The sequence below is a fragment of the Centruroides vittatus genome, unplaced genomic scaffold, assembly GCF_030686945.1.
Source record: "Centruroides vittatus isolate TY-2023 unplaced genomic scaffold, ASM3068694v2 contig_452, whole genome shotgun sequence".
NCBI lineage: Eukaryota > Metazoa > Arthropoda > Arachnida > Scorpiones > Buthidae > Centruroides > Centruroides vittatus.
In genome coordinates, this window is record NW_027122248.1 from 653692 (window position 1) to 680578 (window position 26887).

Here is a 26887-nt window from a genome sequence, read left to right on the forward strand (position 1 = left end):
TAGTGTAAACTGTTTATAAACCATTCTGCTCCATTTGTTGATTGATCTTTTCTGTTTTTTGAATACCCAACTGAATAGAAGGCACTTCAAACTGAGATACTGTTTCATTTTGATTATTATTAAACTGAAATGTTTTTTGCACATTAGTGTCCAATTGCTTTTGTTCTATATTTTGAAATGCAGAGGAATTTATATTTTCTACATTTTCTGCTTTATTATTAGCTAATAAGTTATTTACTTCAGAAACATTTGTGATAGTTTCTGTCGAAGAATTTAAATTTCCAATATTTTTCATTATTTTTCTTCTCCACTTCCAAGTCATTCCTTGGCCAAACATCTGACTATTTTCGATTTCTACGTGAGGAAAACAAAATTTATCGTAATACTTCTGAAAAACAGTTTCACCCTTACAGCATTGCATTGCGAGATAAGTATGAATCAATAAACGTGGAAAACGTGAAGTAAAATAGTTGACAAACTGATCGGGAATTGAACCGAGCGATAACTGAAGATCTTCGTTTAATTCTCGATAATGATGTTTCTAAAGTGAAAAGAATTTAAGTATAAATTTAAATTACATTTAATCTAAAATTAATTTTTAAATACAAATTATACCTTGTTTCTCATAGCTCGTAACAGATCTCTCACATAGTGACCTTTATAAGTTCGAAATTTCCTTAAATCTGAAAATATCGCAACTCGGTAAGCAATTATAGCAAATTGTTAAATTGTTATACAGTACACGTATCTTATAAAATATAATCAATTAAAACTGAAATTGAAAACTATCATCTATTTTCAACTTTTGAATATACATATGTTACTATATACATAATACAATTATAAAATTTAATGATTTTAAGCAGCTTTTCAATTGGATAATGAATGATTTGAAAAAATGCACTAACTATTCTATAATGAAAAGAATAACAATGGAGTATCAGTACAAAAATCTAGCGCAAACAGATTCTGAAAGAAAAATAATTAATGTGCTGCTCTTACAGTGATAGACAAAACTATAAGTTTTTAGACTGTAAATGAATAAATTGTTTAAATGAAATGGTAATAATCAATTATATCTATTACTTTTAAATAGTTTTATACTCACAAATTATTTGAAAACAAAATATTTAAAAAAGTCTAAATTTTACAAAGACAAAATTATAAGTTCTAAAATGAATTAATGTTTTAATTTAAGGAATTAATACTTTATGTGACCTTGGCAACATCATACTTGTTATCTGGCATTGAATCAATTAATTTATTCAGCAGCTCATTTGAAATTTCATCCCAACATTTTTGAATGGCTTGTTTCAGGTCTTCAACTGTTAAAAATTGTCTCCCATCTTTGTAAATGAGCCTAAGAAGCTCCCACAGATTCTCTATTGGACTCAGTTCTGAAGAGCATACAAGCCATGATAAAACTTCATTATTATTATTTTTAAAAAACCATTGTTTCATCATTTTTAAATTGTGGCAGGATCTTTTAGCAAGATAATGACCTTGCTAAAAGATGAAATTTTCACCTCCAAGAATGTGGCCATATTTACTAAGTTGATCTTCCAACAGAGTATAATAGGATTTAGAGGTCAAATCTCCAGAAATGAAGATGATATCAGTCTTTCCTTGCATTGAAAATGCAGTCCAAACCATCAAGGAGCCATCATTTTATTGAATCATTTGCAAAGCACCTTCAGCTTTTAACCTTTCAACAGTGGGATAGTCAGGTATGGTGCTATCCCAAAGTAGTGGAGAATAAACATGGAAAATTTTTAAAGTATTTTTTCACACATTTTTTCTCATTACCGTTTCGGAAAAAGATTTTGTAAACAGTTATGTCTAGTAAAGAAAAGTCTTTTTTTTATTGTTACATAATTCATTTTTATGTGATTTTTTTTCCACGGTAGTTTTTGGCAATACCCCCAAAAGAATTTAACAAATATATCCGTCCCTCACCACTGCCACACGATCGCCCTTGACGGATATATCCTTCGGTCACTGCAGAGTGGTTAAGTTATATCAATGCTTTTGATAACCGTCAAGCCTATCAAGATTAAACTTTTTTCATCTAAAAATAATATATTATACCATTGATGAGTTCAGCTCACAATCATTATTGCCAAATCCAACTGAGCAGTTTAATGTTTCTTTGTTAATGCTGTTTTCCTCATAAGTTTTGTGTATTTAAGCATTTTTTTTTTTTTTTGGATTGCAAAACTTTAAAAATAGTCAGAATTGAACGAGAAAGTCCAGTGGCACCTTTGATTTTACTTGTGACAACTTAGATTAAGTTGAAAATAAACATATCTGTATTATTCAGATCACTTTTAGTCCATTGACTTATTTCCTATGTTTCATGCCAGTACACTTTCTATAGATGGACTTATCGGACTGGACAGCCACGGAACAGAATTTTCTTCTATGTATTTATTATGATATGCTAACATGTCCCCCTCAGTCATGATACATGGATCTCTTTGTGGATTTTTAGGTTTTCACATACAGTATTAGTTTTATTGTAAAAACTTCTCAATATATATACTTGTACACAACAAAATCCATTAAAATGGTACACATCTGTCTTTTATCACAAGATGTTAATCAACTTTTTTCCAGATGTTTTTTAATGGCTCAATCAATTCCATGTTTTATAACATTAGCTACAGTACATTAAGAATAGCTAACTGTAGTAGCAATTTTCCTCTGGGTTGCCATGAAACATCCAAATTTGTCTAGTTTCAGAATCTCTGAGTTGTCATCCAAGTGACACGTTTCTTGTTCTCTCAATGATTATTCCAAGTAATATATCTCTTCATATGCTATATGTGAATGCTTGATATAATGCTCATTTGTATACTTTCTCCCATGAGTGTGCTTGAAATTTACACTAAACTTATAATCTTGTCTATAAAATTTTAATTTTTGATTTATTTTTTTCAAATAATTTGTGAGTATAAAACTATTTAATATATTATTTATTTATAGTCTAAAAATATTAGTTAAACTTATATTATTGTCTAGTACTGTATTTCATGTATTGATAATAATTCCATGTTAGCTCAATATATTGTGCAAGTGCCTTAGCTTTAAATGAATTTAGTTTCTTATTCCTATCATCATATAAATTTTTATTCTCTTATTCTTCCAATAAAAAAATATAAATGATCTGACTTTAATATTACTTAACTATAGTTTATATATTAAAAAAGCTTCAATTTGCATTTTTAATAAATACAAATACAAATTAAATCCCCAATATATTATACTATTATTGGATATTTATTACATTTGCTGACTGAATGATATGGATAATTTAAAAAGGATTAAAAGTGAAAAGTCGGCCAAAGAACTTTATAAATTACCTCGGTCTTAATCTACCATGCTGAGCATACTTGCTCTGCATTTAAAGTTCTATGTTAATTATTCTCTGTCAATTGATCACAACTATCTGTAATTATTTAATCATCATTGCTAGCTTTTAAGGATTTACAGCATTATTCTATTGTTTCAAATCAATGAAAAAATTAATAAAAATAATTATAAATGGATGATGATTTATTTGTAATTAAATAGTATAATATTAAGTTAAATAATACACATTTCTCCTACTTGATAACAAAATTTCATGATGATTTTGTAAACTGTAATATTAACACTTGATTTAACCTATCATTTCAAGTTTTATTTATTTAATCATCTTCAACTATAATAACTAATAAGGATAGTCAACAATCAAAGCACAAATGTGAAATAAACCTTTACTATATAGCTAGTAAATTCTCTTATAACTTAAATGCAATTCTAAATTTATTAATAATTAGTTTATCAATTTTTATATAACTCGTTTCCTTATCACTTTGTATTTCAAAATAACAATTATTTTAATTTTCCTACCACAAAGAAAAATTTCAGTTAATATATCCTGATTTTGATATTTTTTAAAATGTCTTAATTATTGTTTAAAAATGTTCTAAATATGTCTGAAGAAGTTCCAAATTACAAACCTTTACAAATAATTTTATTTCAAAAATTATAAATTTTCTAAATATATATATTTTAATGTTTAATATTTGTTTAAGTTAATTTTGCAGTAAAAATAATTTTGAAGTTGACACAAAGGAAAATTTAACATTATAGATAATAAACAAACATGATTTGTGTAACAATTACATTTGTTACACAAATAGACCATCTCTTGTAATTAAATGTTTAAATTTAATAGAATAAATATGCTTCTAGATAGCTTCAGAAAAAAAGAATGTAACAAATATGAAAAACTTTAATTGATGTAATAATGTTGATATATCTATTAATTATTTAAATATGTTTGACTTATTGAAACTGAAGAAATGTAATGGAATATTTAGTGGCAAAATGCAGCAGGCCAGATGTGATCTTATGCATATGTGCATGCATAAGATCACATTGCAAGATTAAGCATACTGCCATAATTTACTTTTTGTATAACTTCAGAATCAAAAATTACAGGAAAAAGTGTCATCATTCAAAATGGCAATAAGGTTCATCTTCAAAAGTTGCATATTTTCTTTTCATCATGATTTATAAGATTAATTTCATTTACAATAAAATCTTTTCTGTATATCAGAATAATATTCTTTCCACTTATCATTGTATTTTGACCTTTAAAATTTGCTGCAAATAACTTTGAATAAAATATATTATCATCCTGAATATAATAGTTTACTTATTTTTCATACCATTTTGTAATTCTTCACTTATATGCTGTCTCCAATCTCCCTTTACAACATCAAAGCCACCACGTTCCAGAAGTTTAATAACAATGCTGTCAAATGGTTCCTTTTCAATTCTATCACTTACATCCTATTAAAAAAAAAAAATAATAATAATAATAATAATAGTTAATTTATTTTAATCAAGGCAATTCACTACCAGAATTTCAGCATACCTGAAAGAATGACAATTGCTTTTCTAATGACCAGAAGAAAGGATGTTTAAGTACAGCATTTATTGAAGGCCTCTCTGCTGGATCCAATTTAATCATGTGCTCTATTAAATTGAGAGCTACAGTATAATCTGAAATTAAATTATCAATTTTACAAAAAAAATTGCATAAATTTTTCATATAAATATATTAATACAAATTTCAAAAATTAAAGTCAACTATTAATTATTTACATTAGTTTATTATTACTTACAATAGTAATGTAAGTAATAATATGTGTAATAATAATACTTGTATGCAAGTATAATTTTTATGCTATTTTCTGTTGTCTTATTTTACATAACATTTCTGGTTAATTTCATATTTGAATTTTTAAATGTTGCAATTATTTAAGTCATTTCGAGAAAAAAATCTACAAAATAATTGCTATAATAATCTCTAATATACAATTAAATTATCATATACATTAAAATATCTATATTACAATTAGCTCATTATACATATATATAATAGGCTAATAAGTACTTTGTTAAGAAAATTTTGATAATTAAATCATATAATATTTATATTTAAATTTATTTTTAAGGAATTTTTGTTATTAAAAAAAAAATCAAGCTTTTCTTACTAAATATTTTCTAATGGGTAAAAAAGAATAATCTTTTTTTATATTCAATTTACATATATTAACTATTAACTATTATATAACTATATATTAACTAATATTAATTATACTGTAATTTATTGTATATTGATAATGAATGCAAAGTGATTTGCAAAATGTTTTCAATAAATATTTTTGGTTTTTTAAAGCAAACAGTTTGTTTTTCAGATTATTAGATATATATATATATATATATATCTGAATGTATGTCTATATTTTCACTATAGAAATTAAAGAGAAACTGTCTGTAAGATCATAATAAGATATACTATTAGATTCCTCATGAAAGTTAACTTTAAATTATTAAAACGACACTTCTACTTTGTTATCAATTAAAAAGTACCAATATACAATCAGTGAGACAGCCCTGTTTCGACTCAAACATAGATATAGCCCACCATTCAAAACTTTAATGACACTGGAGACAAAGAATCTCTTCTGCAAATAAATATTGAATTAGAATTTCAATTCCTATTTAATTTTTTACTTTTACAATAACATGCAATAATTATAGAATTATTTCACAGACACATTAATGAATTAATTGAATTCAAACCATCTTATATCACATTAAATGTTACATTATTTTTTTTAGCTGTTTCCACAAATTAGTTATCTTATAAACTGTTTTATAGTAGTTTTGATTTCATTTCACATCTTATGTTTGTCTAGATGTTATTTATAATAAATTTTAATTAATTAATTTTGATTGTCATTTATATTAAAATGAGCAATTATTTATTGTGATGTTGTCACAGTGCCAGACTGCAAATTTTAATCATATTTTTAATTTATTTAATTTAAAATATATGCTCTCCACCTCAAATTGGTGCTGTAGTGTCTTGCCCCTGTACATCATACTTTTTCTTTAACAATAGAGTCATGTTGGTTATCTATTAACTGTGTGAGAATGCCGGAAGGTAGGATGGAGTCGTACCCCCTTTTTTTCAGCGAACAGGTTGGTAAGACCCAACCCACTGTCATGGATGGCTAAATTTGTCGTGATATCCCGACTTGTCGGGATAGGGTAATGAATTGTCAGGTCGAGTGGAGGAAGTGTGTGGGTTCGTCGATAAGTCAAGGCAATATCCGAAATAACGGACCAGGATAAAACAAATAACAATTTATTTGGATAGATAACCTAGTACAGAGAATCTACGCATCCTGTCCCTAATCGCGGGAGAGAGAGAGTTCACAAATGTTGGGGGAATCATACCTCGTCTTCTGATGTATCGACAACAATCGTAGGACTGATCGGTCGGTGAAAGGAGGGTCGGTCGTTCTTCGGCTCTGGCGGAAGAATCGGGCTTGGCGGCTCGTAGTTGGTGGCTCTGGCGTCTTCGGGTTTGGCCTTCGATTTGGATTCGGATTCGCCGGGACGTTCGTCGTCTTCGGACGTTCAGCCACCCCGTTCTCAGATATCTCCCCCTTTTTATACTCCAGGTCTCGTCCACTGCGATCACCAATCGCGACGATGGGTGATGAGTCGATCTCCGTGACTCAGAGGTTGGATCCGGAGAGGAGGGAAGCGTGTTTGACGGCAGAAGGCTGCACATTCTTTAAATCTTGATCGCTGGACTGATATCTCCCGAGGGGATTTGAACAATAAAATTTTAAAATCTGTTGGGCTGGTTTAACCCGGTCCTCACAACTGCTTTCAGGGGAAAAGTTTTGAATTGAAATAACATGACTTCCAGTTTGCATTAGAAGTTTGTATATAGTTAATTGGAGTCTCCTGCCCCTAAGGTTTCCATATCTGATCTCGAATTACATCTATCTAACTCCACTCTTGAGATTAAGAAAAGACAGACAGACAGTGAGAATTTATAGGTCTACAATTATTTTAAATTATAGCCCAAAAAATGGTCATTGTAATATGTTTCTTGTTGTCAAAATAAAGGGATGCTATAGTTCAAATCAATTTCTGTTTCATTCTATTATTATTTAAAAAGTTTCTTTCAACAAAATGTAGCATTTGATAAATCTTGTCCTGGAGACAAATTAGTGCACTTGTGTAAATATCAACAGTAACAAAAGATCAGACTTATTTTCTAAATAAAGAGTATTTGTTCTTGATGTAAAACTTGTATTGCAATGTGGTGAAGCCTACAAAAAAGTGGTTGAGGCTTTAGGTGTGAGAAATTATTTTCATAATGTATTTAAGACAGTTTCTATTTAAGATATTTATCTTTTAAACATATGATCAACAATTTTACAAACATATAAAACTATTTAGACAACTCTTATGTGTTGGTATTAACCAATGGAAAACCATGTTAAAAGTTTACTTAACTTTTTAACCTATGAAGCTCAGGTGTCTGTGTGTTAGTATAATAAAATAGTAAAGCAAATTCTTAGAAAAATATTTAACATGTACCTATATAAGCTATAAATAACTTGTTATTTATCCAGTTTATTTGAATTTCCTGTTTCATTTTTCTTAAATAGGTGGAAAAATTTATAATTACTGGACAACATTATTTAAACATGTTATGTGGTTATACCTTTTAAATATTGAATACATCATTTTTATGCAAGATTATCACTATAAACCTCTATATTGAATGAGAACTGATAAATATATTCATTTATTTGTATTTCATATCAGACAAATATAATTATTAGACATTAAAAATTACTGATACTTTATAATTTCAATTATAAGACAGATTTTAAAGAACTCTGATCTCCTGAAACATATTACTGTACATATTTTTATAGTTCTTATTTTCTGTAATTTTTCTTTTATAAATAATTCTTATATAAAATATTTAATATAAATAATAAATTTTAACATACCATCTGATGATAAGTCTTTCAAACTGCTTTCTGAATTTAAAATATTTGCTTGTCTACGAAAAGAATCCCCAAAAGGATGTTTTCCTCCTGATATTACATAATAGAATAAGCATCCAAGGGAAAAAATATCCACTGCACATGTCTGTAAATAAAATAAATTTTTTCAAAACTATTTTAATATTTTTTTATAATATAATTTAAGACATTCAGTATTTTCTTAGCATTCTTAATCATTAACATTAACTTCTGTACTTAAATTTATAATTTTTTTCCTTACTGTTCTCTTTTCTCCAGTCATCATTTCAGGAGCTATCCAACCTTCAGTTCCTGCAGTTCCTGATCTTGTAAATGAAAGACGACCTTTTGACAATTTTTTACATAGGCCAAAATCTGATATCATTGCCTTAACTTCACCTTTACTGTTTGGCATGGAAATTAGGACATTATGAGGCTTGATATCTCTATGAACTATGAATATAAAACAATTATTTTATAATTATATAGAAACTGATAAGTTATTTTTGTAATTTTAATAAATCATTATGAATTAAAATTTAATTATAAAATGAATAATCACTGATATTCTTGATTAATTACTATATTAAAATGATCTGGGCAGCATTTATGGTCGGCGCTTTTGGGCAATTATTAATTAACACTTTAATATTTTTCAGGTAAGATTATCGGATTTATTCGTGATGTCGAAAAGGAAGACTTATTCTCCGGTTAGCCAGACGGATAGTAGATCTAAGGTGTTCCACCCTGATCCCTTGGAAGAAACGAGGATTTTGGAACTTCTTCAGGGAGAATTGGATATCAAGGATGGGATATCATTATTAATTCAATTAAATTTAAAACAGAACTGAAAATTGGAAGGAATGATTAACAAAATTGATAGAATTTATTCCTGGGTGGAAAATTTGGATGAAGCCATTGTGAATTTGAAATCAAGAATTGAGGTCCTAGAGAAAAAATTTACTCATGATACCAGCAAGGTTTTATCGGTCGATGGAATAGACTTAGAGAAAAAATTGGCCAAATTTACATTAAGTCAGGAGCGGTTTGAGTGTTTTTTAAGACGTAATAATCTGATAATTTCTGGATTACCAGAATTGGAAAATGAAAATTTGCCGGTTAAGGAAGTAGTGTTGGAGTTTTTTCGGGATAAATTAAATGTCGATCAGGTCAGTTTGGACCGGTGTTATAGATTAAAGCAGCACCAGATTAATAGAATTAGATTGATTTATTGTAGTTTTTTGGACTATGGTGATAAATGTAAGATTAGAAGAATGGCATTTAAATTAAAGGGTTCCAGGATATTTCTAATGGATGATCTTCCTCTGCTAACCAGGGAGATTAGCAAAATTATTAGTTGTTTTCCTTAAGAAAAAAAGAGGATGGGAGATGTAATTACTTATTTAAATAATCGAAATGCAGTTAAAGTGGATAAAATTTATAAATATAACATTGTCTCCAAGACAATGGAAGAGCTAACCTCAACTTGACTGGGAACCGGTATGAATGTACTTTTGTGGAATTGTGAAGGGGTTGTTAATAAACCTAATTCTTTTTGGTATTATTTGTGTACTTTTGACATTTTTTTCTGAATGGAGATGTGGTGGGATGGTAGGACTATTTTGTCTGATGTTTACAGTTTGGATAATTTTATGGTTATTCAGGAAGGAGGGTATCGTGAGATGGATAGAGGGCGTTTCATTGGTGGTTGGATGTTATTGATAGCAAATTCGTTGAAAGTGAATATACTTGAAAAAGATAGGCATTGGGTTGTTGTGTAAGTGACAACAGCGCATTTGGTAACGTCCTTTTGTTTTGTGCATATAAGACCGGCTATATGGAATACTATTTAGATGGAGGTGGTTAGGTTGGCTGGTTGTTATGATTTGGATTGTCTGATCGGGGATTTTAGTGCTCGTACAGGTCTGGAGCCACAGGAATGGATTTTTGATTGTAATGAAGAGTTTGATTGGAATTGGACGTCAAGAGTATCGCAGGACACACTGATAAATAATCGTGGTAGATTGGTGTTGGAATTTTCTGAAGCCGCGGGATATTTAATTTTGAATGGTAGAGGTGCATCAAACTCTAAAGATTATTATACTTATGTAGGAGAAATAGGCTGCTCTGTTATTGACCTAGCTTTGGTCAAGTTGACTTGATTGGTTGATGTATCTAATTTTTCTGTATTAGATAAAGTCTATAGTAATCATTTTCCAATTAGAGTGACTTTGGATTGTAAATTCAAAAAGAAAACTAGAGAAGTGTGGAATAGGTCTAGAGATAGTAGAGTGAGAATTTTTTGGAGGGAAGAAAGTAAAGAGGTGGGGAATCATAAATACAGTGAGTTATTGTCTGCAATCCTGAGTCAGTCGGTATTAACGTTTGAGATTTTGGATGATTTAATTAAATCATCTTTTTCTGATTGGTATCAAAGGTCGGCTGGAACTTGTATTTCGTGGTTTGATGTTAATTGTAGATTGAGTATTGCAAGGAGAAACCAGGCGTTGAAAAGAATGAGGCGAGCCAAGATTGGAAATAGTATTGCTGTGTGTCATTACGTTAAAGAGCGGAATATCACTCGCAATTTATGTAGAGCTAAGAAAAAGCTTTTTTTGAAAAGGATGAATAGTAATTTGGCATCTGGTGATAGTAAACAGTTCTGGCGATTTATTAATTTCTTTATTGGTAGGAAACGTAGTGAACTCCCAGATCTTGATTGGGTAACGTATTTTGCTCAAAAATTTTGTTCTAGGCAGTATTTACCAGATATCGCTGAATATAATTGGTGTGTGAATTGGCAGGACGAGTTGTTGGATACCGAGATAACGGAACAGGAAGTTAAAAAGGTTTAAGTTTCTATGAAAAATGGGACTACTCCAAGTATAGATGGTATACCGGTGGAGCTGTATAAGAATCATCCAGATTTGGTTGGATATTTGGCAGGTTTGTTCAATAATGTCTATCAATCACAAATAATTCCATTGGATTGGCGTATATGTAAGATCATTCCTATATATAAGAAGGGGCGCAGAGATTTGCCGGAAAATTATAGACCAATTTCATTACTACCGACTATTTCTAAAGTGTTTTGTAAAATTTTAGGTAAGCGATTGGTAATGTGGTTGAATAAGTTTGAAGTTCTTTCGGACTTCCAGGTTGGTTTCCGGTCGGGTTTTTCAACATTGGATAATATTTTTGTTTTATATGCTTTAATACAGAAGTCTTTAATGAAGAAACGAGGCAAACTTTACATCTTTTTTGTAGATTTGACTGCAGCATTTAATTCCTTGGATAGAGACATTTTGTGAAGACAGCTATTGAAGATCGGGTTGAGTTATAAATTTGTAAATTTTTTGATTCAGTTATATACTAATACAGAGGCTTGTGTGTCCGGTAAAAAGGGTATTTCTGATCTTTTTTTTACGCTAAAGAGTGTGAAACAGGGTTGTGTTTTGAGCACATTATTGTTTAATCTATATTTATTTCCACTGGTAAGTAAATTGAATGCTTCTGTTGGGAACTGAGGTGAAAATTTTGATGCATGCTGATGATTTGGTGGTTATGGCAGACTAGCCTTTGGGCCTACGGAGATTGATAGATTTTTTGGAAATTGCATTACAGGAGTTAAATCTCTCAGTGAATATTAATAAATCCAAAATCATGGTTTTTCGAAACGGAGGAAAACATTCTAAAAGGGAAAATTGGTTTTTACAAGAGTGTAAAATAGTAGTAGTTGATGAGTATAAATATTTGGGTGTATTCTTCCGGTCTAATGGACGTTTTTCTAAACATTTAAAGTATATTTATAATAAAGTGAATATAGGAATAGATAAGATTATTAAGGTATGTGTTTCTGGCAGATTGGTACGGTGGAAAGATAAGTTAAAATTGTTTGAGGCTTTTATACAGTCAGTAGTGTTATATGGGTCTGAGGTGTGGGGTTTTGATTGGAAAGACAGAGATGATAATCTACAAATTAATTTTATTAAGCATCTATATTCATTAAAAAGATGGATTCCATCGTATATTATATATTTGGAGTTTCAAAGGATTCCCCTTTATTTTTATATAATAAAAAGTAACCTAAGATGGGTATACAAACAGGCTGCTAGTAAGCTTACCGAGTCGGCTAAATTATTAATTTCGTTAAGAATAGTGTGGGGAGATCGTATTGTGTCTTTGATGCAGAAGTTCGGTTATCGAATTGAGCCAACAATGGTCAATGAAACTATTGCCTCTGATATTTTAATGCGATCAATTATGTAAACGAATTCAAAGATAGAGCGGCCAATTATAAATATAATAAGTGGTATCGGGATGTTTTTAATGATTGGGGGTCGCTGACTTATTTAAATATGGAAAGACCATTTTGTATGATACAAGCAGTGCTACATGTTCGATGTAATACATTTAGACGAATGAGATCTCCATGTATCGAGTATTGTGAGTTCTGTGATTCTTGCGTCAATTTTGATGCTTATCATGTGATAGCTGAATGTAAAGTTTTAACTGCAGATAGACAAAAGTGCTTTGGAGAAGATTACTTGTCAATTCAATCATATAGGCAACTGTTGCAAGACCATAACAAATATTATTGTATTTACAGGTTTATTACTAAGATAAACGATCAACAGGTTTGATTTGATTAGAATAAGCTATTTTTATTCTTTCTTTTTTCAGAAATTTGTCCACCAGGTGGTGTGATTATAGTATTTAAGAGGACATCTGAGTGTTGGATAGTTGGCAGCATTTATGGTCGGCGCTTTTGGGCAATTATTAATTAACACTTTAATATTTTTCAGGTATTTGTTTAATTTACTTTATTTTATTATCAGTTTTAGTTTTATGTGTGTCAACCAATCACTGCAACTTTCTTTTTTTTGTGTGTGTTTATTTGTTATTTTGTTTTTTTGGGGTAACATTTATTGACTTTAGTAAGGATGTGATGATGATAATATTGTACCTCTTTTTGTTTATAGACTGATTGTCACGTGTTTCTTGTGGAAGACACTGTAATTTTGTTTTTATATTACTATGTGTGATTGTAATACTTTTTTTGTATGGTTCATTTTTTTGCCCGTACATACAGGACTTTTCTTGTACTATCAAATAAATAAATATTAAAATGATCTGTGCAGCAAAAATATATAAATTCAAAATTTAATAAAAATGTTATTTGAATTTAGAATTACTTTCTAAAATTTTGTAAAAGCCTGATTTATATTCATCAATCACTATAAAATTCAAATTTACTATTTGAATTTCAACTTTAAATTTTGAAATCCACAACAATAAATTCAATGAAGTGAATGCTATTATATTGTTTATTGTGAAAACTTTAATGATAATTTTATGTACAATTGTTCAGTTTTATACATTATTTATAATTTATTTTACTCTATTCCTAAAATATCTATACAGTGAAAGATATATTACAATATTTTATGTTTTCAATCTTTTACATTTTAAGATTTTAAGAGAAAATGTAAAATCATTAACATTCTCAGCCTCGCACAAGATAATATTCAGATAATTATTTATTTTTTATAAACATTGATAATAAATACCACTATTTATATTTAAATTATTAAAAATTATTCACACTATTTAACAAGTAATAAAAGTTTGTTTTAGATATGAAAAAATAAGTTATTGTCCAATAACATATCCAGCAATATCATTTAATTATTGGTATTTTAACATCAATATTTAAATAACAACTACTAAAATGAAAACTTCAGAAATAAGATTAGATTCTATAGATGCTATTTAATTAAAAATTATTAATATAAAACAATATTTTCAAAATCTACAGAATGCAAGTTGTGTAATTCATTATTCAACTTAATTTTGTTAGTTAAAAAATTTTGACATTGAAAACATTGTGATATTAGTATTTTCTTACATAAAAACTTTCTTACCTATGTCCAAGGAATGTAAATGAGCTAAGCCAGATGATGCCTGATGTAATACTGTACTAATATCCAATTTCTCTTTAAAATTAAAATCTTCAACATAATCTGATAAAGTAGCTGAACATAATTCCAAAGCTATATATCGAAACTGTTTATCTTGTTCCTGAGTTATAGAGTATTAATTTTATTTAATTAATTTTATTATTTTAAAATTTTTAATGAAAACTTTTCTTACAGTGCAAAAATAGCGAATAACATGTGGGTGTTTATCTGATTCTCGCAATAAATCTACTTCACGATCAGCAAAACTAAAATACTCTGGAAGTATTCTTTTTACTGCTACGTCACGGTTGTCAAATTTACCTCTAACAATAATCAATATTGCTTTTAGTAAATAATATAAACACTTATTTATTACATATAAAAACTTAGATATTATCATAATAATCAATTTTTCTTTACCTATATACAATGGTTCCTTCACAGCCATGACCAAGTATAGAATTTGGATCAAATGTAATTTTACCAATTCGTAGAAAACCTTCTGGTAGTTCTAAAAATATTTTGTATTTAATAAATTATTATTTTTGTTCTCATTAAATAATATTTGTACACATACAGTAGGTGTAAATTAAAACATAAAGTTAGTAATTCCGAAGTTTAATTCAGTCAATTCCGCTTAATTGAGACACGTCGGGACTAATCCATTTTGGCCCAATTAAGTGGCTGCCTCAATTAAACAAATCTATATAATATATATATATATATATATATATATATATACTTATATAATCGAGACGAGTTGATAATAATAATAATAATAATGATAATAATAATCAGCGCAGAGCCCAAACGGTTGGGATGTGAAAGTTGAAATTCAGTACACAGTTAGGGTATGTCACGAGAACACATACTAAGAATGGATTTTTCAAAATTCCTCCGCACAGGGGAGAGGGACAGGATTAAGGCATAACACTTCCATTATTGATGGAAGTGTTAGGTAACAATGGAAGTGTCAACAATAGACGTGTCAACAATGGAAGTGTTAAGAGAAAGCGACGTGCAAGACACAGATGCAGTTTTTTTTCATTTTTGCCCGAAATCGAACATATTTTTAGACCTATCTAAAAATTCTGTAATTAGTCTGGAAACAGGGGGACCCAACTCTTGCATTCTGTGAAAACGGGTAAGGTTGACTATAACGTAATAATCTTAATTTTCGCTAAAATGGTTAGGAGTTGAAAGTTGAAATTTGATACACAGGGTACCAAATTTAAGTACCAAAGTGTTAAGTAACAATGATAGTGTTAAGTAACAATGGAGAACAAGAGAAAGCGACGTGCAAGGATTTATGGGCACTGGAGGAAAAAAAAAGAAAAAGAGTAATATGTTAGAACATATTCGATTTTCAAATTTAAACAGATTAGTTCGGTTTTTCTCGATCTTTCTTCTTTAGAACATTCAATGAAAATCGAACGATATAATCAGAACACGTCGTGAAAATCGAACAATATTAGAACATTCGATTTTCCAATTTGACCTTTCTTTAGAAATACTTAGTTTGTTGATAAATTACTCTTTTTCTTTTGTGACTATAACGTAATAATCTTAATCTTTGCGGTCGTTACTTTTGCCCGAGCAACGCCGGGCCTACCTGCTAGTTTTAATTATATATTGAATGGATTACTATTAATAATAACTATTATAATTAAAATTATTCAATAAATATTTTTTAATTGTTTTAATTGTCAAAGTCAATAAAACCAGAATTTCCATCAATTACATTTAATTATCCCATTTTTATATTATTAGTCAGTTATTGTTATCAGTATAGGTGAGTACCATAGTAATTATAATAAGTATATTTAACTTATAAGAACAATAATACTAGATCAGTCTTAATAAGTAATATTTTTCAATCTCAAATTAAACATACCTTCTATATCAGTTCGATATGTATATTTATTGGATTTTTGATTCATTCTTGTCTGTAAAAAAATTTATTTAATTTTATAAGCATACTAACACTTAATAATAACAATAATAAATTTTATAAATATATTATATCATTACATAGAAAGCATTTTTTTGTTGTTTAAATATTACTATGATAATAGAAATAAAACATTTTTAATACATTAACAGTTTTTCGTCACTTCTAAATTCTATTTTTAATATTATACAAATGTAGAATTTCTTTTAAATAAATAAAACAAAAATATAAAAATATTATTTAAAATCTGTAAACATCATTATCCATAATTTTTATCATTTAGTAACAAGTTAATTTAAATAAGAGCAAAAATCATTTTTCTCACTTAATAGCAAGATTGAGGCTGAAGTTTTAAATGCAAAAACATGTACGTCAGACATTCAGCACTGCTTTCCTGTAAGCATAGAAGTTTGACAATGGCATTTGGAATGTTGAGCATGATTCCACTGACTTTCCAAACACCATTGTCAAACTTCTAGGCTTACAGGAAAGCGGTGCTGAATGTCCGATGTACACTTTTCCGCATTTAAAACTTTGGCCTCAACCTCACTAATTAATGTTTTGATATTAAATACACATTGTCTTTAATTATCAAGCAGACATTACTTACTAATGCTTACTAATTGTGCCTTACTACTCAATTTGGTGAAAAATAATATAATAGTAATACTATAGTAATACCCTAGTATTATAATAAATAAGTGAAAGAATTATCATGGAAACAGCAACTAAAGAAAAACTCATTCTTTATTACAGTTAGCATTACTTTTTCATCCAATTTCAACATAGAAAATATCAGTTAATGTATGAAATTATGATAAAAAAAGTAAAAGAAGAGTCAATCAAAATGATTCACATATAACGATTATAGATCATTTTATGTGAATTCTGATCAGGTCTATGATCATTCTGAATCTTGTCTATGACTACAATACATGATGTAAGAAATATGAAATTTTTTTGGACAGAACTGATCCTGACTAAACTCAATTTACTGTTTCTGTTTTACTTAAATACTTACAATACTATATATATGATTTAATATACACAGTATGTATGCATGTATCAAAACTTAAATTTTAATTTCTAATTTAAGTTTAATTTTAAGTAGAGCGGTATTCATTATTTTGAAAAACATAGTAAGATTCTATAAGAAAATGGCATTATTTCATGATGATTCAAAACAATTTATTTATTACATTGTATTTATTTTATCTGTATTCCAATCTTTATAAGAAATTAGACAGTTATATTTATAATTTAGATTAATTCTTAATTTAAAAAATTGTTAATTTATCAATACTAAACCTAACTAATAACTTATAAAGAAATAAAATAAAACTATCAAGTTTGTAGCAATTACATTTCATATTTAATAATTTTTAACATTTTTATAAAATTAGTAATTAATTATAATTTTGTACTTTCAACTTACTTGATAATATACAACTAAGCCAGTTGTGCAGCACAAAAACAGTATAAACGGTATCTGAATCCAACTGGAAACATTATTCAGTTGAGAGTAGAGATCTAAATTATTAATCTTGTCTTTATAGAATCTTTTATTACTATGAATATCAAATGGTGGTGGTATTTGATGTGAAGGTTTCTTTTGCTTAGGTGATTTCATATTTTTATTCTTTAAATTTTCTTTAACAGTATTCAATGGTTTCTTTTCATGTTCTCCTCTCAAAGGCAATCTATCAGGTATAATAGTTGCTGTTGGATCTGGTTTTCCAGTGATTTGTAGAAGAGGTGTAATAGTTGTGGCAAAATTTTCTGGTAAATTATGGTAACCTAAAATATATTTTTAAAATAAAAATAAATTTTAAAATTCAAAACATTTAAAAATCTAAAACATTTCAGTAAAATTCCCTCCATACTTATTAAAAAAAATAAATAAATCTAAATAATTCTGAATAATTAAATATTAGTAATTCAAATTTTTATTAAACATAACATTTCCAATTATAAAGAGGTTAATTTAATCTTTGTTAATTTTTATAACTGCCATTTTCCATCAAGGAATATAATAGAGACAGTATAATTTAAAGTTAATGCAATTAATAATTAAATAATTAATATTAATATATAAAATAGTGTTAATAAATTTAAAGAAATTTTCAAAATTATTTTAAATTTATTAACACTATTTAATATGGTAATTTAAATTAATTTTATAATACAAAATCTTTTAAAATCAGTTACAAAAAATCCTTGCTTATTTTAATGTGCTATAAATGTTGTTTATTAATAACATTTATAGCACCTCCAGCAGCACACACAAAATAACAAAATTAATAAAACATACAGAGAATGATTATCAAAGTTCCCCCCCTCTCTCATGTTCCATTTTACAAATTTACAGTTTCAAATAAAATCACATAAAATTTCAAACTCCGTTTATAACAGTATAAATAAAATTTGAAATAAAAAATAATTTTTATATTCATCATATTAAACTTTTTGACTAGCTTTAATACTTGCACATTATTATTATTATAGTGTAAAATGCATCTTATTTGGTTCATATACTGGTGCCTAATGCCATACCAGACAAAAGTCAAGGCATAAGTAAATAATAGTTTGTTCTGTAGTTATGTTGTTCATGTATGTGTGTGTTTTTAAGAATTTTATGACCACATGACGTGTTTAGTATAGCAGTTTTCTATAGCATAATTTGTGTACTGTTGTGAAGCCTTAATTTTCTAGAATTTTGTGCAGTGAATATGAAATGATGTATTTTTTACACTGCTAGAAAGGATTAAGACATAATAATTACCTTATCTATTCTCCACAGGCATTTTATTTCATGGGTGAGTTTTACTGAGTATTTACTGATTTTTTTCAATACATGTATTTTGGATGTTGTGTAGAATGTTGACTAGAACAACTATGTCTATATAATATATGTAATCTTGTGTTGTTTGTCAATAAGTGTGAAATCTTATCTGTTATGACAGACTGTACTCAAGTTTAGATAGAGTGACACAAAAGTCTCCAACACATTTGTTTTTTGTGAGTTGGAAATGAAAAAGAAAAAAATTAAAATACAAAATTGAAATTTTATATATGGAGACTTTTCCATTTTTTCATTAAGTACAGAAAATAATGCCCTTATTTTAGAAAAAAATATTAAACAAGTAAGATGGCAAGGCCATATTTGGGACAAGACTATGTCTCGGAGACTCACTACTAAGCAGGATCACTTTGACGCTCAAGGCGAGTCTCATTCTCATTCTCCAATCTTTGGTATCTCTGGTTTTGAGCGCGATCATTCAAACTTCACCAGTCATGGCCATAACCACGAGGTCATCCACAATGAATAAGTTAATTTCAACAAAAAAGCAATGTCAAAGTTTCTCTCCATTGCATGTCGCCCCGGGTTGAATTTTTGTCAATGCCTAACGAAAATTTCCCGTTTTTGAAAAAAATAATCATGGCTATTGTATCGTCTGAAATTATTTTTTATTTTGCATAAACAATATATATATTAATAAATGTAAAAAGAAAAAAAATTATATTTCAGAAGTTCGTTTTAATATAAAATTATAATGACTAGCACCATCTACTTTCAAAAACGTTCCAATGCTGAAATAAGATACCTCGGATCAACCAATCAAGGTCAGCACATGACAACCAGAGATATGTCGGGAATAACACAGGCAAGGTAAATGGATATTTTCAAAGATTCATTTGTCAAAATTCAATTTCGCAACATTCACATTTCAAACTTCCCAACGAACAATGCATGCGCAAATCTTGCACAAGTGCCTGTTTGTACAAAGTGTCACCATTTTGTATTTTATTTTGACTTTGTTCTCTGTCCTCTGACTGCTTACAAGTCTGGTTTTTTTATGCGCACATGATTTGGGCACCTAATACTCTGTGCCAAATTGCAACTCCTGACATGTACTCCTCCATACCTCTAAGCTGGTAAGCCAGGACAGCACTGCGATTTTATAAACAAGACACAGCCTTGTCAAAAACAAATTATTATATTTAGTGTCAGGAACTTTTTTATTTGCATTATTTTTTAAATAAAATCATAAAAATGTTGTAAGTCCTAGCAATCTATATACTCTATATGATATTACAGCATTAATATCATGTAAGATATCATTAAAACAACCATTTGTGACAACATATAATCACTTTCAATCTGGCACATTTTTATTCTAATTTTGCTATCTTTATAATCTTTTGAATTTTAAATTTTTCTCTTTTCAACTTAATAAATGTTTTACAGATCAGCAGTGTTTCAATTCTTTAGCAAATGAGAGCTAGGATTTCTAGATATACCTAATGACACAGACAAACTCATCTATACGAACATATTTTTATATATTTAAAAATATATTAATTAAAAACATACCTAGTAATAGTACATCACGGGAATTTTGGTGATGCATTGAATATTTATCATCTAATATCAATGGAATTTCAAATTGATTTACTTTATTAAGTAAGGATGGATGAATTGTTTTATCTGAGGAACTATCAGGTCCTTCAAGTAGTAATGGCTCACGTATCTAATAAAAAATTAAATAATTAGCAATTAAATCAAAATCATGATCATAAAAACAGAGACAATATTCAAATTATTCCAATTTATATTATTTAATTTTGAATTTTAATAAAAACTAAATTATTAGATCATTATATATTTCAGTATTCTCTGTTAAATACTTACATATCTGCAGACTAAAGATGTTAGGATGCAGTGTCATATATTCATAAATTAATGTGTTTTTTTTATTACTTAAAATATTTCAAAATGATTTTATTAAACAGCTGTTACTTACCACTATAACAGCTTGCTTTTCATCAATTAGAGAAGGAAGAGCATATAACCCATGTGCATATTCACCAATATATAAAGCAGGACTGAAAATAATAAAATTATATTTTTATTTTCCTCATATATGGAAAAATGTATGATTACAAAAGACAACAATATTTCATTAATTATTAATTCTAGAAGTCTCTATAATTTACATAGCAACATTTCTTAAAAATCTTGCCTTCATTTTCAAATATCGATCAATGAATAATCTTCATTGATCAATAAGAAAATAACTAAAAGGTATGTCCCATATAAATAGTTTTTATGAAAAATATATAAAACTAAATTTAATAATATTTCTACACTTATCATCCCATCACAAAAAAACAGGTTATCAAATTCATTAAATTTTGTTTATAACAAAGAAAAAAAAAAAATCAGCAACTGGATGTAGCAGGAGTAATATATAAATTCTCATGCGTGTTCTCAACCAAAATGCTACTTAGGTGAGAAAAACAGAAGCTGGAAAAAAGACTAAAAGAATATGAAGCTGAAATACAATTAAAGAATAAAGAATCTCCTTGGTTCCAACACTGCAACCAACATGATAGTAAAATTTAATAGGAATAATATAAAAATATTGTATAAAGAAAATAATATAATTAAATGTTGATATAAGAACACTACAGTACATTAAAATATGTAAATAATATAAATTTAAATAATGGAATGTCATTAAATGCATGCTGAGATAGCTTTATACAGTAGAAAAGCACACCAATGTAAAACGGGCATTGTTATCCAATGATGAGGCCAAAAAACAAAGAAGGCAAAATGCATATGAATAAGAAAATGGAAAAGCAATCAGAGTAAAACAAATATCTTTTTATTGTTAACTGCTTAAAGTTGTAATTTGTTACCTTGAAATCAGTGCCAATTGAGTGTTTTAGCTGAAAGACTTTCTATATATTTCATATTTTAAAATTCTTAGAAATACAGTCATTTTTATCCCTTTTGAATAATCTTCAAATATCAAACACTGATAATTTAAGAATAACTTTTTAAAACTTCTTTTGATTAGTTTAATGTTAATATTATTGTGATTTAATGATTGTCAACTAGGGCATCACAGCAATCTTTTAGGGGTATTGTGAAATATAATGCTGAGCAGCACTACACAATTTTCTTACCTGTATTATTAAAAGTACAAAATGTGCTATAATTCTACATTGATAAATAAATAGGGGTGTTGTGAGGAAAAAAGTTATCAAGTTGGGATCAACTGTTAAAAAAAAGTTAAAAAATACTGCATTCATGTTTACTTCAATTAATAAAGGAATCCAGCTAATATCAACTTCACTATTGCAATGATATAAGAGACCAAACCAAATCATTTTATAATCAAATAATCAAGTCAGATTTATTATCAAGCTACATTTTTAGCTAATTAAATATACAAATGCTAAATAATTTAAACTAAAGGTAGATGATTAAGTTGTTTTAAATTTAATACAAGATAGAAAGAAAGAATTATTCTTTAAATATTTAGCAAAATTATTAAAGAATAAAATAACAATTTCTACAAATAATTATTACATTATTTATATTCCTTTCAATATTAAATTTCTTACATTATTTATATTCCTTTCAATATTAAATTTCTTACATTATTTATATTCCTTTCAATATTAAATTTCTTACATTATTTATATTTAATATTTAAAAATATAAAATTGTATTTTATTTGCATTAAATAAATGAAAGATTTAGTCATAAGTAATAATATAAGAAGCTTGATGAAACAAACCAGAATTGACAATGCTGAATGTTGTTCTGCTATGTATTGTCAGAAATACTTAAATTATGAACATTGAATGAAAAATAAGCTCATAACATCATTTACAAGGCCAGAATTTGATTATTTTCATAGTTATATAAATAGAACATAAATTGATCAAGTCTTGAGATAAATGCCTTTAGGAATTTTTGCACTTGCTTCTAAGCATGCCTGAATGTCTCATAGTCTTTTCTCAGATAACTTTTTTATAACAACTCTTCTTTTGTTAAGCAAACACTTCATGGACTGCCACCAGCTAAAAATTTATGAAAAAAACTTTTATTGGCAAAGATGATTCATATTTTCCAAAAACTATTGCTTTAATCTCCAACAATTTTTCTTCAAGTAATTGTCCACTATGAAAATTCTCTATTCTGTAAGTGTAAAATCTAATAATTTCAATACTTAATTTAAATAGTAATAAGTTAATAGTAGATACTGTTTGATTAATCAGTCAGATGACAGTGGCAGTTTACCTGTTGCCAAGTCTAATTTGTGTGTCACCAAACTCCTTGTTTCTTTTAAAAGAACTATATAAATAATGTCTATAATTTAATAATACTAAGAAAAACCCTAAAACTTATAAACTAATTTTATTTTAAGTATTAATAAATTTATTTTCATATCTTTAATGTATTTATAAAATTTTAAACATTGTATAAAAAATATGTATCATCATATAATTAAACTTTTTAACATAAGAAAATAGTAGTATTTTGTAGACACAATGAATTATATGTATACTTCATTTAAATAGTTAATGTTGGAAATTCAAACACTTCAAATTTTAATTTATAAAATTTCAAATTAATTTCATTTACTTAATCATTAGATATCGAATGAATAATCTCAACTATTTTAAAAATAATTATAAACATATTGTAGTTTATAAATATATAAATAGATTAATAAATCAATTATAAATACTTAATAAGATTGTTAAAAATTACTTACAACAATCTAGTTTCTTTAGTTGGTTTCAACAGACGATATTTCCAATTAAGGACAGAAATCTGACTTGTAAGATGATCAAGTGTTTCTATAGCTATTGTGGTAAATGGTAAACGATGAAGACCATCTTTATGTAACATATATAAGGCAACTATGGGTGATCCAAAATCTTGGTCCCAAATTAAATCACCTAAAATTATTATGTATTTATTATACAAAATTCTATTACATTCAAAATTTAAATACTTTACTAAATTAATCATTTCTTTTTTAATCCTACTATAAACATATAAAAAATTTCACTATTTTTAGAGTATACCATTAAGTAAAAAAAAAGACTTGTATGAATGATCAATATTAAATGTGATTTTCAAGATAGCTGAATGATATTATATCCATTAATTTATTGAATTGCTTTGGTTTTAAGAGTTTAATTTGCAACTTAATCATTACAAAATTATATGGAAAAAAAATCATTAAGCTGGAATTGGAGTAATCAAGTTAATAAATCTAGAGATTATAAATTATAAAGAAACTTAAATTACTCATAAATCCTGGAATCTATTAAAGTAACAAGCATATATTATTAAGATATATTATAAAATTTCATATTCTAATATATTCAAACAACCAGCATAATTCAAATAACATTCACCAGTCTATTGTCTGACATGACTAATTAACAATTAAGCAAAATAATTTGGCCAAAAGATAGGCAGTTAAGCCACCATCTTGTTTTAAATTTAATTATTAAAAACAAATTTAGTCTAAATCAAATTAAATAATTCAAAGTTTCTGGAGAAAAGATTAACCTGAAATAAGGCTTGAACCTATATCTTCCACAAACCGTGAAGATGCATTACTAATTATTTTACTTAGCTCTATGATCTTCCTACTCAACTATAGTCTGGAAGTGATCTTGAATTCAATTAACCAAACGTGTGATTGTAAGTTTTTGAACATACTATATATTGTACATATGTATGTATGTCATTAAATCTGCACAGTGCCCCCCGTTTGCTTTGCAGGAAAGCATCAATGCTCAAAAGACGGCAAGATTGTCATACAGTTTTTTACTGTTTGTTTTTTGGAATGCAAACATTGTCAGCACATGGGAAGGCACTGTCAGATTTGGCAAATTATTTATAGCAATATTTCTGGTTTCATTTTCTAGTTTAAGAATCCTGTCTTTTTTGTTGAATAATGTTGATTTCCTATAAAATGTTCATATAACATGAGGCAGCATGGAAACTATAGATTTTACAACATACACATTGCATGTGTATACACACACATGATATGGCTGGCATGGTGTACACGCGCACAAAAAAAAGCAGTAAAGCTTGTAATTAGTCATGGAAAGCTATGGATGTAAGATGTCATCAACTGGGATAGTAATTAACCTGTATGCTTATATGGTTTTACTTAATTATAGTCTGAAATCAAAGATTAGACAGAAATCCAGATAGTGTAATTGATAACACGTCTGCAAGATATGTAGACATGGATTTCATCTTTTCTCCCAGAAAATTCTAAATTATTTAATTTAATTTAAATTTATTTCTAATTATTAATTAATCATACTATAACCAAATGTAAACTGGCAATAGTTATTTGGTGGATTTCATGTTATTTATCTTATTTCATATGTTAATTAAAATTACCAGTAATTCTATCCAGTGTTAATATTCTTCCTCCTGCACTAGAAGAGAAATGAGCAAAACCTAAAAATAAAAACAAGTAAAAATTTTCATATAATATTGTATAATCAAGTATTAAAACAAACAATGAATTATTTAAAATTTTTTCCATAAAGTTAACATTTCTAGAAATTAAATATTTATAAAATGAAATTACTTTATTTAAGATTTAACTTTTCAAATAAAATTAAGTATGAAAATAGCTATATTCTCTATCCAATTACATCTATATTATGAGTTGAGGTTCAAATTTTGTCATCACCAGGTGGCACTATACAACTCTTTGTTTACACAGACAGACATACACAAGACCCTTTTGTTTAGACCCACTCACTTTCCCCTTGGATTACACTAAGAATAGTGGTAGATTCAACTGTATGTTTTATGTACATCTTGTGCCTTTGTAGTCTATATACCTTGAGTTAATAAAACAACATACTATTTAATAATTTATCTGACTTACTGCCACTGATCGACTTAGTTGATGATTTTGCATTACACTAGATTTCTTAGATTTTTTCCAATGACAATTAAAACATATACTGTATATATATAGTTACATATATAAGAATTTATAAAGTAAATGTTTTTATACTATACCTAACTTACCATAATTTTCATTATTATCAGGTGAAACATGTGAAGAGTAATCAAAAAATGTGACATTCCATCTGAAACGAATAATTTCATTATTACACTTTTATTATACAGTATATTGGAATATTTGCAACAGATTATTATTGATTCTAATAAAACTAATAAATAATTTTTTTTTTAAATATTCAAATGTATTTATACTAAATCTTTTCTTGATTACTAAAACAGAACTTTAATTATTCTATTATTAGAGCTTTCAAAAAGTTTATAAAAAGAGCAATAAAAATAAAACATTTTAAATAGCAAGTACCTTTTCTCTCTACTTGTACTGTCAAACATACTGACTTGATATTCTGAAAGAAACAGTTAGTAAGTACTTATATTTGAATTTTTTACTTAATTTTATTTTATAAAAAAGTATTAATTAATACTTTTTATAATTAATTATAAAAAAATTTAATACAGGTACTCCTCACTTTACGACCTATCTGCTTAACGACCACTCGCACTTACAACAAATCGAGTTTCGACCTGCAATTCGGGGAATCCCCTTTCTCAGCTTGAGTGTCCATCAGTGGCGAATGGTGACATGCGCACTAAGCGTACTATAATAGGCTTGCGCATACTATAATAGTCTTTTTATGAATAAATTTGAAGTTTGTTGCATAATTTGTATAATTTTACAACGATCCTATATTTCCGACGC

At 27.6% G+C, this 26887-nt stretch overlaps 1 protein-coding gene across 1 annotated transcript in view; it reads right to left on the bottom strand.

The window, feature by feature from the left end:
• Ire1 (serine/threonine-protein kinase/endoribonuclease Ire1) overlaps positions 1-26887 on the bottom strand; it is a 50393-nt gene continuing 23506 nt past the window's right edge. Inside the window, exons 6-22 of the mRNA XM_067272610.1 lie at positions 26492-26534; positions 26194-26255; positions 25549-25608; positions 23888-24074; positions 21116-21197; positions 20686-20842; positions 17746-18107; positions 16254-16305; positions 14780-14870; positions 14553-14682; positions 14324-14480; positions 8662-8852; positions 8385-8526; positions 4928-5055; positions 4719-4842; positions 616-683; positions 1-541 (exon numbers count right to left, since the gene is read on the bottom strand). Coding sequence (XP_067128711.1) covers positions 14-541; positions 616-683; positions 4719-4842; positions 4928-5055; positions 8385-8526; positions 8662-8852; positions 14324-14480; positions 14553-14682; positions 14780-14870; positions 16254-16305; positions 17746-18107; positions 20686-20842; positions 21116-21197; positions 23888-24074; positions 25549-25608; positions 26194-26255; positions 26492-26534 — 2564 coding nt within the window. The 3' untranslated portion in view covers positions 1-13. The remainder of the gene's footprint in view (positions 542-615; positions 684-4718; positions 4843-4927; positions 5056-8384; positions 8527-8661; positions 8853-14323; positions 14481-14552; positions 14683-14779; positions 14871-16253; positions 16306-17745; positions 18108-20685; positions 20843-21115; positions 21198-23887; positions 24075-25548; positions 25609-26193; positions 26256-26491; positions 26535-26887) is intronic.